Genomic DNA, 12,575 nt, shown 5'->3' with positions numbered 1-12,575 from the left:
TTGGTCAGGCAAAGACACAATAGATGCCCCAAAAAAGGGAAATCAAGGAGGGGGGCGGAGGAAGGGAGAAAAAAAGAAAAATATCCCCATCCAAAAATAAATAAATAAATAAATAAATAAATAAATAAATAAATAAATAAACCCTGGACTGGGAGGTTTTAGTGTAGTATTCTACCAGAACTTTAAAGAGCTGGTACTACCAGTACTCCTCAGATTATTTGATACAATAGAAACAGAAGGAGCACTAACTCATCCTATGAACCACAAATACTCTAATACCTAAATCACACAAATACCCAACAAAGAAAGAGAACTTTACACAAATTTTACTTATTAATACTGATGCCAAAATACTCAAGGAAATCTTAGCAAACTGAATCCAAGAACATATTAAAATCATCATTCATCATGATCAAATAGACTTCATCCCAGGGATGCAGGGATTGTTCAATATGTGAAAATCCATTTACATGATCCATTATATAAAGAAACTCAAAGGAAAAAAATTTCATATAATCTCATTACAAGTTCAACATGCCTTTGACAAACTAGAGCACTCCATAATGTTAAAAGTATTGGAGAAAGTAGAAATTCAATCCCATACCTAAATACATAAAAGCAATATGCAGCAAACCAACAGCCAATATGAAATTAAATGGAAAGATACATGAAGCAATCTCACTAAAATCATGGACAAGAGAAGGCTACCCACTGTCCCTGAATCTATTCAATATAATATTTGAAGTTCTAACTAGAGCAAAAAGACAACAAATGGAAACCAATAGGATATAAATTGTAAAATAATTCAAGGTATCCCTATGTGCAGATGATATCATAATATATACATATTATATATAAATTACTCTAAAATTCTACCAGAGAAAATTTACAGCTGATAAATGACTTGAGCAAAGTGGCTGGATATAAAATTAACTCAAATAAATCAGTAGTCTTCCTTTATGTAAATGAAAAATTGGATGAGAAAGAAAATAGGGAAACAACAGACTTCACAATAGACACAATGCAAAATGTCTTGGTGTAAGTCTAACCAGAAAAGTGAAAAATGTTTTTGACAAGAATTCCATATCTCTGAAGAAAGGAATTGAAGAAGACCTCCAAAGATTGAAAAAAAACTCCCATTCTCATGGAATAATATGAATAATATTGAAAATGGTCATTTCTCAAGCATTGAAGAGAATATAGAAGAAATGAACATGCAGTTGAAGAAAAATTTGAATCTAAGAGAATTCAGGGTGAAAACACCACCCAAGATAATTTGGACCTTAGGATAAAGATGAATCTACAAATAATAGTAGTGATAGAGAAAGGCAAATTTTGGGTCAAAAGCATGGAAGATATTTTAAGAAAAATCAGAAAGAAAGTAACTTGAAAACTGAGAGGACTTTAAAAGGGGAAATCATTTGAAATGTAAATAAAAATATATTGAATAAAAAATAAAATTAAAAAAAGAAGAATACAGAACACAATATAGATTAGACAAGAAAAGAAATTCCTCACTGCCCATAATAACCAAAGCACAAAATGTCCAGATAAAGATACAAATAGGAAAGAACAAAGTTCAAGTATTTTTATGCATTATATGTATATACAGAAGTAACCCTTAAAGTACAACCAAGAAATCCCTATAGCTGATAAACACTTTCAGTAAAGTCACTGGATACAAAATTAACCAACAAAACTTACCAGCCCTCTGGTACACAAATATCAAATGGACTAAGACAGACATCAGGCAAACAACACATTTTATAGTAGCCTCAAATAATATTAACTCTCTGTGGTAACTCTAACCAAGAAAGTGAAAAACTTGCATGATAAAACTTTAAGACATTGATGAAAGACACTGGGGAAGATATCAAATGGTAGAAAGATATTCCAAGCTCATGGATTAGTCAGGTTAACATAGCAAAAATGGTCATCCTACCAATTGGAATTTATGTATTCAAACAAATGCCCAAAATAATTCTAAATAGATCTTGAGAGGATGATGTTCAGCTACAAATGGAAACACAAAAATTCAGAGTAGGTCTAAACTACTGAATATTGAAAGAGTTGTTGGGGGTATTACTACTCTCCTTCTTAATCTGCACTAAAGAGCTATAGTAACAAACCATCATGGTTTTGCAAAAAAAAAAAAAATCAGAAACATTTATCATTGGAATTAAAATGAAGACTCAGACATAGGTTGATTATATACTTATGGCCACCTGTTTTATGATAATACCATATATACACACTGTAAGAAAAAACAGCATCTTGGTGAACTTTGGTACTGTTTGCACCATATTGAACTGTTCATCATGGATGAGTTCATGTAGAAGAATGAAAACTGATCAATACTTATAACCTATCACAAAACTTAATTGCAAGTAGATCAATAACCTCAACATAAGCCCAGATGTGCAGTCTGATAGAAAAGAAAGTGAGAAATCATTTTGAAACCACTCATACAGAAAAAGACTTTCTAAACAGGATGCTATTAGCACTAGCACTAAGAACAACAAATAATAAATGGGACCTCATGAAAATGAAATATTAAAGACACTATTATTTGCAGAAAGGTTTTTACCAGCTACACATTTGACAGAGTTCACATCAACAATGTATGAAAAATTAAAACACTAGACGTGGCATAAAGAAATAATTTAAAAGGGAAGGGTTACATATGTAAACATAGAATTTTAAAAGAAAAAACTCAAATGGCTATGAAAACACTTTAAAAATGTTCACCATACTTAGCCATGAGTGAAATGCAAATCAAAACTTCACTGAAATTTCATTCTATACCCACCAATTACAGTTTTCCTTTTAAAGTGGTTATTTTATTTATTTACATTTCAAATGTCATTCCCCCTTCATCGTTCCCCCTCCACAAACCCCATATCCCATCCTCTTCCTCCTTGCTTCTATGAGGGAGCTCCCCCACCCACCCACCAATTCTGGCCTTAGCAATCTAGCCATCTCCTATGTTGGGGCAATGGGTCTCCACAGGACCAAGGACCTCCCCTTTCCTTGATTCCAGATAAAAAATGACAGTTCATAACCATAAGGATATGAACTAAAAGGTACATATATCCATTGCTAGTAGGAGTGCAAATTAAAACTAAAAAGTCACTGTGGTGGTTTCCGAAGAAGCTGAGAATAGCTCCACCTCAAGTTATAGCTATTCTATTCCAAAGAACATACTCAAAGGATGCTTTATTCTAAATCAGAGTCACTTGTTCAATCTGTAGTCAAAATATTCAGAAATTATAAACAACCTAGACTCTTTTCAATGGGTGTGTGGATAAAGAAAATGTACATCTTTAGTTTTAAATATTGTTACCTAGGTATTTAAAAATATGAAGACATGAAATTTGCAGTTAAATAGATGTAAGTAGTAAAAAACCATTCTGAGAGAGGTAACCCAGTTCCAGAAAGGCAAATATAGTATGTACTGACTTATAAGTTAATATTAGCTTTTAAGTCTTTGAAAAGAAAAGTACAATCTGTATATTCACAGAGGTAGAGAATTAGTGGCTATATTCATATATATGTGCATTCCAAATAAAATCACCATGTAATGAGGGAGAAAAAAAAGCAGACATCTCTCCTCACCAAATGAAATTTCCAGTATTGGATAGAACACAAGTAAATGTGCATCAGTAAAATTTTCTCATGGACAATCAGCTCTTTTTATATGATTTGTTGTCCATTTTTTAAGTCTCCAAGCAATCTGTATTTGTTTGTGCCTCACACAGATGTCCCTACAAAATCAAATTCCCATTCAAATAGTCTATTTCATCTTCCCTCTTCTTTTTGCACTATTGTTCTGTTAATTCAAAATGATTCTCTCTGTATCTGAGCCTGCAACAATTCCTCAGTGTAAAAGTGATATGAAAATTCTGTGTATTTAATACAAATACTGAGACTTCAAAACATGCATTTGATCTCTTTAATTGTCCTTTCTTCCTGGAATGTGAAACAAACCCAAGGAAAGAATATTTGCTGAATAGACATAATGACTGGTTCCTCTATGTTTGATAATCTTGTGACTCTCTTCTTTTCATTGGTACATGCATCTCTTTAGGACAATAGATTTAATACCCTGCCCTTTTGTACTAGATCTTCATTTTACTGGAGACAAGTAAGAGATTCATACCTGAACTCGGTGCTACCATCTGAAGCGGAGACAGGACAATACAATGTACAATAAGAGGTACTCCTATTGTTCCCATTACACCTGTGATAAAACACAAATTAATGACTAGTGAAAAAAGGTTGCAAAAATTAAATACTTCCATATTTTTACAACCACTAGTTTTCAAGCAAAATAACCCATCATTAGGCCTCAATTTCTAAAAATGAATATTTTTACTATGGTCATTTAATTCAGGTTTTTTATAAGTAATCAGAACATTTTTATTTGCTAAATCTGGTGATCCTACCTTTTGGAATTACTTCAGCTGTATTTTCCACATAAGAGGATCACATACTCCTAGATTGGATGTTTTTGACTGAATTTCCAAACTTTATTAGTTGCATGTCTCTCCGAATAAGTTTATAGAACTGTGAAACAGATTCAAGACTCAAAGGTCTTGTAGTATAACTGGCTGACACATACAGTCCTATTTAATTACAGAAAATTTATGAAACAGATTTACCCTTACAAAATTTAAAGTAATTACATTGGCTTTTTAGAAGGCCATGATTTTCTTGTTCTAAGTTTTGAATTTTATTCCTATGGAAAATTCATAAGTAGAAACTTTTTGGAACATCATGCATGGTGAGGTAACCCAGTCTCAAAAAATCAATCATTGTATGCACTCACTAATAAGTGGATATTAACCTAGAAAACTGGAATACCCAAAACATAATCCACACATCAAATGAGGTACGAGAAGAACGGAGGAGTGGCCCCTTGTCCTGGATATACTCAGTGTAGCAGTATAGGGCAAAACCAGAACAGGGAAGTGGGAAGGGGTGGGTGCTAGAACAGGGGGAGGGAAGGGGGCTTATGGGACTTTTGGGGAGTGGAGGTGCAGAAAAGGGAAAATCATTTGAAATGAAATAAAAAATATATCGAATGAAAAAAAGTTATGGTGAAAAATACATTGACATACTCAAATGTGAAGACTTTTTGTCAATTAATTAGTATTTTTCATTTGCTAAAGCAATCAAATGTCATAGTTTTCTATCACAAACATAACAGGTTAGTTACTAGTATTATAGAGAAATGGGAAATTGAATGGAACATTAAAATGAATCTAATCTATACCTTATATGATACGTTCTTTATTTTTAATAAATATCAAAATTTTTATGATATATTTTTCAATTCTGAATAAACAAAATAAGAAGTTTTCTTAAATATCAAATGTGTTTTACAAACTTTCAAAAAATTGTTTCTTGGTGTGTGTATTTGTGGACATGCTCATGTGTGTGTGTGTGTGTGTGTGTGTGTGTGTGTGTGTGTGTGTGAAAGACAGAGAGAGAGAGACAGAGAGAGAGAGAAAGAGAGAGAGAAAAAAAGAGAGAGACAGAGAGAAAGAGAGACAGAGAAGACAGAGAGAGGAGGGAGGGAGAGATTTGCCTGCATATATATATAATGTGTGTTTATGTTAAACATAGAGATCAATGAGGTTCTTGAACTAAATGAAACTAAAGATAGTTTTGAACTACCATCTGGGTTCCAAAATGAAACCTGGGTCTTCTGCCAAATCAAACACCATTTCATCTGGAACTAGAGTAAATTTTGGTGATGAATCACCATATGGGTACCAGAACTAATTCTGGATCCATCACAAGAGCAAAAAGTATTCTTAAATACTTACATATCTCTACCCCTCCTTTTAAAATATTTTATTAGTATATCTTAATTAAACATAAAGGATGGCATTATGATATTTTCATACATGTATATACTTTGTATTAATCTCCATTGCCCTCCCTTGTGAAATCCTACTCCAATGGGATTCTTCTTTCCAATTACTTTCTCTCATAATTTCATGTCTTCTTATTTTATTGGTTTTGATAATCCTAATCAAATTCAAAGTGTTCAATTAGGATATATTGCTGCACTATTGTAAAGGTCTGTTTATGAGAAAATAGCTCATTAGTAGCTATACCACTGAAAATCATCTCTTTCCATACTGGCAATTATTAGTTTCATATACAGCCTCAGAATGGCGTGAGATCTTGTGAGTTTATTCCATTTTCACAATGTTAAATGATGGAAACTGTTTCTATTCAGGTCTTGTGTAGGTATTCACAGTTGCTGTGAATTAAAATATTTTCAAGGAAAATTTAATGATGCATTCAGAAGGTCTACTTTTCACTTCCTTTAGCATTCTGTTAATTGAAATGTGGTAAGTGTGCATTTTATGGGCTACAATGTGATATTTCAGTGTGTAAACTTTTCAAGTTAACAACCTATTGATGATATATTCCAATTCTTTTAAAACATAAGATAAAATTGTCTTTTCTTTTTTTTTCAAGAGAACAATTCTCAGTGTATCAGACACCTGTCGGTCCTAGAACTTAGTCTAAAGAACCAACTAGCCTTGAACTCACAGAGACAGTCCTGCCTTTGTCTCTGGAGTTCTGGTATTAAAAGCATATACCTCATCTGGGTTCAGTGAATTGTTTTACATTAGACTATCCCTACTACATTTATTTCTCCTAGATAATTATACTTTCATTAATTTTTGAAAGAACAAATATCTCTCATTTCTCCATCTCTTTCAGTTTTCTAGATCCTAGTGATGGTGAGTTTTGCTCTCTCCTGTGAAACCAATATTTTAAAAATATTTGAATTGAAATAGAATTATATTACCTTTTTACTCCCGTTTCCTTCTACAGTTTCTCTCATACCACATCCTCTGAAGTCAATAGCATCTTTATTATTATTGATACATATATCTATATATTCATATAGATACACATATGCATAAACATATATACATATAAATATATAAATGTATACATGTAATAACTTTGTTATATTGTAATATACAATGACATATATTATATAATATATACAACATTATATTATATGTTATATATTATACAATATATATTATACATATACATATGCATATACATATACATATACATATAAAACAAAGCCACAGTCACCCTTATCCCAAAACCACACAAAAAACTCACAAAGAAGGAAAATTTCAGAACAATTTCCATTATGAATATCAATGCAAAAATCCTCAATAAAATTCTTGCCAACTGAATTCAAGAATACACAAAAAATGATCATTCACCACTATCAACTAGGGTTCACCCCAGGGATGTAGAGAAGGTTCAATTAAAGGAAATCCATCAACCCAATTAACTATGTAAATAAACCCAAGGAAAAATAAAACCATATGATCATCTCATTAGACGTTGAAAGGCATTTTACAAAATTGAAAAGATCCAGAATTCCAGCCCTATAAACAGTAAAAGCAATATACAGCAAACCAGTAGCCAACATCAAACTAATTGGAGAGAAACTTGAAGGAATCCCATGGAAATCACGGACTAGATAAGGCTGACTATTCTCTCCCTATCTATTCAACATAGTACTTGAAGTTCTAGCTAATTAGACAACAAAAGGAGGTCAAAGGGATACAAATTGGAAAGAAAGAAGTCAAAATATCACTATTTTCATATTATAGGATAGTATACTTAAGTGACCCAAATAATTTCACCAGAGAACTCCTAAACCTGATAAACAATATCAGCAAAGTGGCTGGATATAAATTAACTCAAACAAATCAGTAGCCTTTATCCTATCTTTAAAGGATAAAGAGGCTGAGAAAAAAAAAATTAAGGAAATAATATCCTTCACAATAGTCACAAACATTATAAAATACCTTGGTGTGACTCTAACCAAACAAGTGAAAGATCTATATTCCAAGAACTTCAAGTCTCTGAAGGAGGAAATCAAAGAGGACCTCTTTGATGGAAGATGGAAAGACCTACAATGCTCTTGGAATGACAGGATTAATATAGTAAAAGTGTCCATCTTGCATAAGCAATCTATAGATTCAATGCAATCCCCATCAAAATATGAACTCAATTCTTCATAGACTTAAAAAAAGTAATTTGCAAATTTACCTGAAATAACAAAATCCCAACATAGTAAAAACTATTCTCAATAATAAAAACATGTCTGAGGGAATTACCTTCCCTGACTTCAAGCTATATGACAGAGCAATTATGATAAAACTGCATGGTATTGGTACAGTGACAGACAGGTAGATCAATGGAATAGAATTGAAGTCCCAGAAATGAACCCACACACCTATGGCCATTTGATCTTTGACAAAGGAACTAAAACCAACTGGTAGAAAAAAGACAAACATTTTCAACAAATGCTGGTGTTTCAACTCGTGGTCAACATGTAGAATGTTATGAATTGATCCATTCTTATCTCCCTGTACAAAGTGCAGGTACAAGTGGATCGAGGACCTCCACATAAAACCAGATACACTGAATCTAATAGATGAGAAAATGGGGAAAATCCTTGGATACATGAGCACAGGGGAAATTTTCCTGAACAGAAAAGCAATGACTTATGCTCTAAGATCAAGACTTGACAAATGGGACCTCATTAAATTGAAAAGTTTCTGTGAGGCAAAGGATGCTGTCAATAGGACAAAATGGAAACCAACAGATTGGAAAAATATCATTACCAATCCTACATCTGATAGAGGGCTAATATCCAATATGTACAAAGAACTCAATAAGTTAGACTCCAGAGAACCAAATGACCCTATTAAAAAATAAGGAGCAGAGGCCACCACCTTTGTTCCTGTGACTGAGCAGCCAGGTGCAGCCAGGTACATAGGGAACAACTGAGAGTAAGATCACTTGGAACTTGGTCTGCCAGGGACCCACCTGCACCCAGGGCAACACTACAGCCCTCTGTGCACCTATCCTGCCAGGGGACATCTGCCCTACAGGGAGTCCTGCATTTAGAGGGAGTTCTACCTTTACAGGTGAGACCACCATCTTTGCTCCTATGACTGGGAAGAGTGTATCCAGGAATATAGGGGACACCCAAGTGTGATATCACTTGGGACAGGGTCCACCTGAGCCCCACCTGCACTCAGGAGCTGGGCAGCTCCAGAGCACTCTATGCCAGAGAAGAACTGGTCACCAAGGGGTTCTGAGACAGGCACATTTGTGCTTGCAGGCACATAGAAGGTACAAGCACCAGCTAGAGACAGCAGGAACAACTAACACCAGAGATAACTAGATGTCAAATGGCAAACATAGAAACATTACTAACAGACATAAAGGCAACATGGCAACATCTGAACCCAATTCTCCCACAACAGCAAGTCCTCGATACCTCAACAAACCAAAAATAAATAAATAAATTTGGATTTAAAAATCACAGCTCTTGATGCTGATAGAGCACTTCAAGAAGGACATAAATAACTCCCTTAGAGAAATACAGGAGAACACAAGTAAACAGGAAGAAAACCATAAAGAATTACAGGAGAAGTAGGAGAGGGTAGATCAGAGAATAGGCAGAGGGAAGAGGGCTTAGGGGACTTTTGGGGAGGAGAAAACCATGAAAGGGAAAATAATTTGGAATGTAAACAAAGAATATACAAAATAAAAAAATAAAAAAAAAAAGAACTGCAGGAAAACACAACAAAACAGGTGAACAAATTGAACAAAACCATTCAGGATATAAAAGTGGAGGTAGAAACAATAAAGAAATCACAAAGGGAAACAAGTCTGGACATAGAAAACCTAGTAAAAACGTCAGGAGTCATGGATGCAGGCATCAAAACAGAATAAAAGAAATAGAAGAAAGAATCTCATATGCAGAAGATACCATAGAAAGCACTGGCAAAACAGTCAAAGAAAATGCAAAATGCATAAGGCTCCTGACCCAAAACATCCAGGAAATCCAGAACAAAATGAGAAGACCAAACCTAAGGATTATAAGTATAGAAGAGAGTGAAGATTTCAAACTTAAAGGGCCAGTAAATGTCTTCAACAAAATTATAGAAGAAAACTTCCCTAACTTAAAGAAAGAGATGTCCATGAACATACAAGAAGCCTACAGAACTCCAAGTAGATTTGACCAGAAAAGAAATCCCTCCCATCACATAATAATAAAATGCAAAATGCATTAAGCAAAGAATGAATATTAAAAGCAGTAAGGGAAAAAGTTTAAAAACATAAATATGTAGACTTATCAGAATTACACCAGACTTCTCACTCGAGACTACAAAAGCTAGAAGATCCTGGGCAGATGTCATATGGACCATAAGGGAACACAAATGCCAACACAGGATGCTATATCCCACAAAGCTCTCAATTCTCATGCATGGAGAAACCAAGGTATTCCATGACACAAATGAATGTACACAATATCTTACCACAAATCCATCCCTTCAAAGGATAATGAATGCAAAACACCAACAAAAGGGGGGAAATTGCACACTAGAAAAAGCAAGAAATTATTCTTCTTTAAACAAACCCAAAAGAAGATAACCACACAAACATAAAAATTACATCAAAAATAGGAGGAGGCAACAATCATTATTCCTTAATATCTCAACACCAATGGACTCAATTACCCCAAAAAAGACATAGACTAACAGACCAGATATGCAAACAGGACCTAACATTTTGCTGCATACAGGAAACACATCTCAGTGTCAAAGACAAAAACTACCTCAGAGTAAAAGTCTATAAAACAATGTTCCAAGCAAATAGCCAAAGTGACACAAATTGGGAAGGAAGAAGTCAAATTATCACTATTTGAAGATGATATGATAGTATACTTAAGCAACCCAAAAAACTCTACCAGAGAACTCCTACGTCTGATAAACAGCTTCAGCAAAGTTTCTGGATATAAAATTAATTCAAGCAAATCAGTAGCCTTTCTATACTCAAGGGATAAACAGGTTGAGAAAGAAATTAGGGAAATAACACCCTTCACAATAGTCACACACAATATAAAGTATCTTGGTATGATTCTAGCCAAACAAGTGAAAGATCTGTAGGACAAGAACATCAAGTCTCTGAAGAAAGAAATCAAAGAAGACCCCAGAAGATGGAAAGATCTCCCATGCACATAGATTGGCAGTATTAATATAGTAAAAATGGCCATCTTGCCAAAAAAAATACAGATTCAATGCAGTCCCCATCAAAATCCCAACTCAGTTCTTCATAGAGTTAGAAAGAGCAATTATCAAATTCATCTGAAATAACAAAATCCCAGGATAGCTAAAACTATTCTCAACAGTAAAAGAACTTCTGAGGGAATCAGTATCCTGGACCTCAAGCAACTACAGAGCAATAGTGTTAAAAACTGGATGATATTTGTACAGTGACAGGCAGGTAGATCAATGGAATAGCATTGAAGTCCCAGAAATGAACCCACACACCAATGGTCAGTTGATCTTTGACAAAGGAGCTAAAACCATCTAGCAGAAAAGAGATATCCTTTACAACAAATGGAGCTGGTTCAACTGGTGCCTAGCATGCAGAAAAATGCAAATCAATCCATTCTTATCTCCTTGTACTAAGCTCAGGTTCAATTGAATCAAGGACCTCCACATAAAACTAGAAACTCTGAAACTAATAGAAGAGAAACTGGGGAAGAACCTTGAGCACATGAGCTCAGGGGATAATTTCCTGAACAGAACACCAATAGCTTATGCTCTAAGATCAAGAATTGACAAATGACAGCAGCAGCGGCAGCAGCAGCAGCGGCTGGTCCAGAGGAAGGGCCATCAGCAGTAGAACCAAGCGGACAGGGTCCAGGCAGACCCTGCGCCCACAACCACTGGCCATCGCTGGCCAGCCAGGCTGCAAGCAGCGACAGTTTCATGGTGCCTTTCACCACACAGAAGCCACAGAAGCCACATCAGAACTCTGCCTCCCGGCAGTCAGTTACGAGGCCTCCATATTGGTTCTTGGTCGCCAGAGAAATCAGACTGAGGTACGCAAATATAACCCGAGACCAACATCGCAGGGGTCTAAGCCCGACGGGCGTTGGTCTGCACCCAGGCCCTGGGCTGATGGGGGGGGGGGCACCGGGGTGCAAACCCGGCCAGGAGGTTTTTTCCCTCGGGGCCAGCGCGCGCCGCCGCCATTTTGCCTACAGGAAGCCAGAGAGACTAGCAGACAAAACCAAACCAGCTAACAGGCATAGCCCGAGGCGGACATAGCAGGGGTCTCAGACGGTCAGGCCCTGGACTGCCCCCAGGCCCTGGGCTGCTCAGTGGGCCATCTGTGTGCTGACCCGGCCAGGAGGTTGTTAGCCCAGCAGACTCCCCCAGCACTCTCAGGGAGCGCTCGCACGCCAACATCCTAGCCACCTGACAGACCCAATTAACACTCACAGCTGAGGGGAGCTTTGCTCCGACATTGGCCTGCCAGGCTTTTGCCTAGACTCAGGGCCTGGGCAGCTAGGCTAGCTGTGTGTGCACCAACCCAGTTGGGAGTTCTGCTGCCCAGCAGAGAGATCAGCACGCAGAAAAGGTCCCTGCAGCATTCAGCCTCAGCACTCCCTGAAGGAGCAAACAGGCACCTTCTGGCTCACAGACACA

The 12,575-nt window shown here is 36.0% G+C and overlaps 1 protein-coding gene across 1 annotated transcript in view; it reads right to left on the bottom strand.

Annotated features, from left to right (window-relative positions):
• LOC127680341 (selection and upkeep of intraepithelial T-cells protein 2-like) overlaps positions 1 to 12,119 on the bottom strand; it is a 175,396-nt gene extending 163,277 nt beyond the window's left edge. Inside the window, exons 1-2 of the mRNA XM_052175826.1 lie at positions 12,073 to 12,119; positions 4,160 to 4,240 (exon numbers count right to left, since the gene is read on the bottom strand). Coding sequence (XP_052031786.1) covers positions 4,160 to 4,240; positions 12,073 to 12,119 — 128 coding nt within the window. The remainder of the gene's footprint in view (positions 1 to 4,159; positions 4,241 to 12,072) is intronic.
• Between the last annotated feature and the right edge of the window lie 456 nt (positions 12,120 to 12,575).

Source organism: Apodemus sylvaticus, chromosome 3 (assembly GCF_947179515.1).
Source record: "Apodemus sylvaticus chromosome 3, mApoSyl1.1, whole genome shotgun sequence".
NCBI classification, from domain to species: Eukaryota; Metazoa; Chordata; class Mammalia; order Rodentia; family Muridae; genus Apodemus; species Apodemus sylvaticus.
Note: the sequence above shows the minus strand (reverse complement) of the source record. Positions and strands in the feature narration are given on the sequence as shown.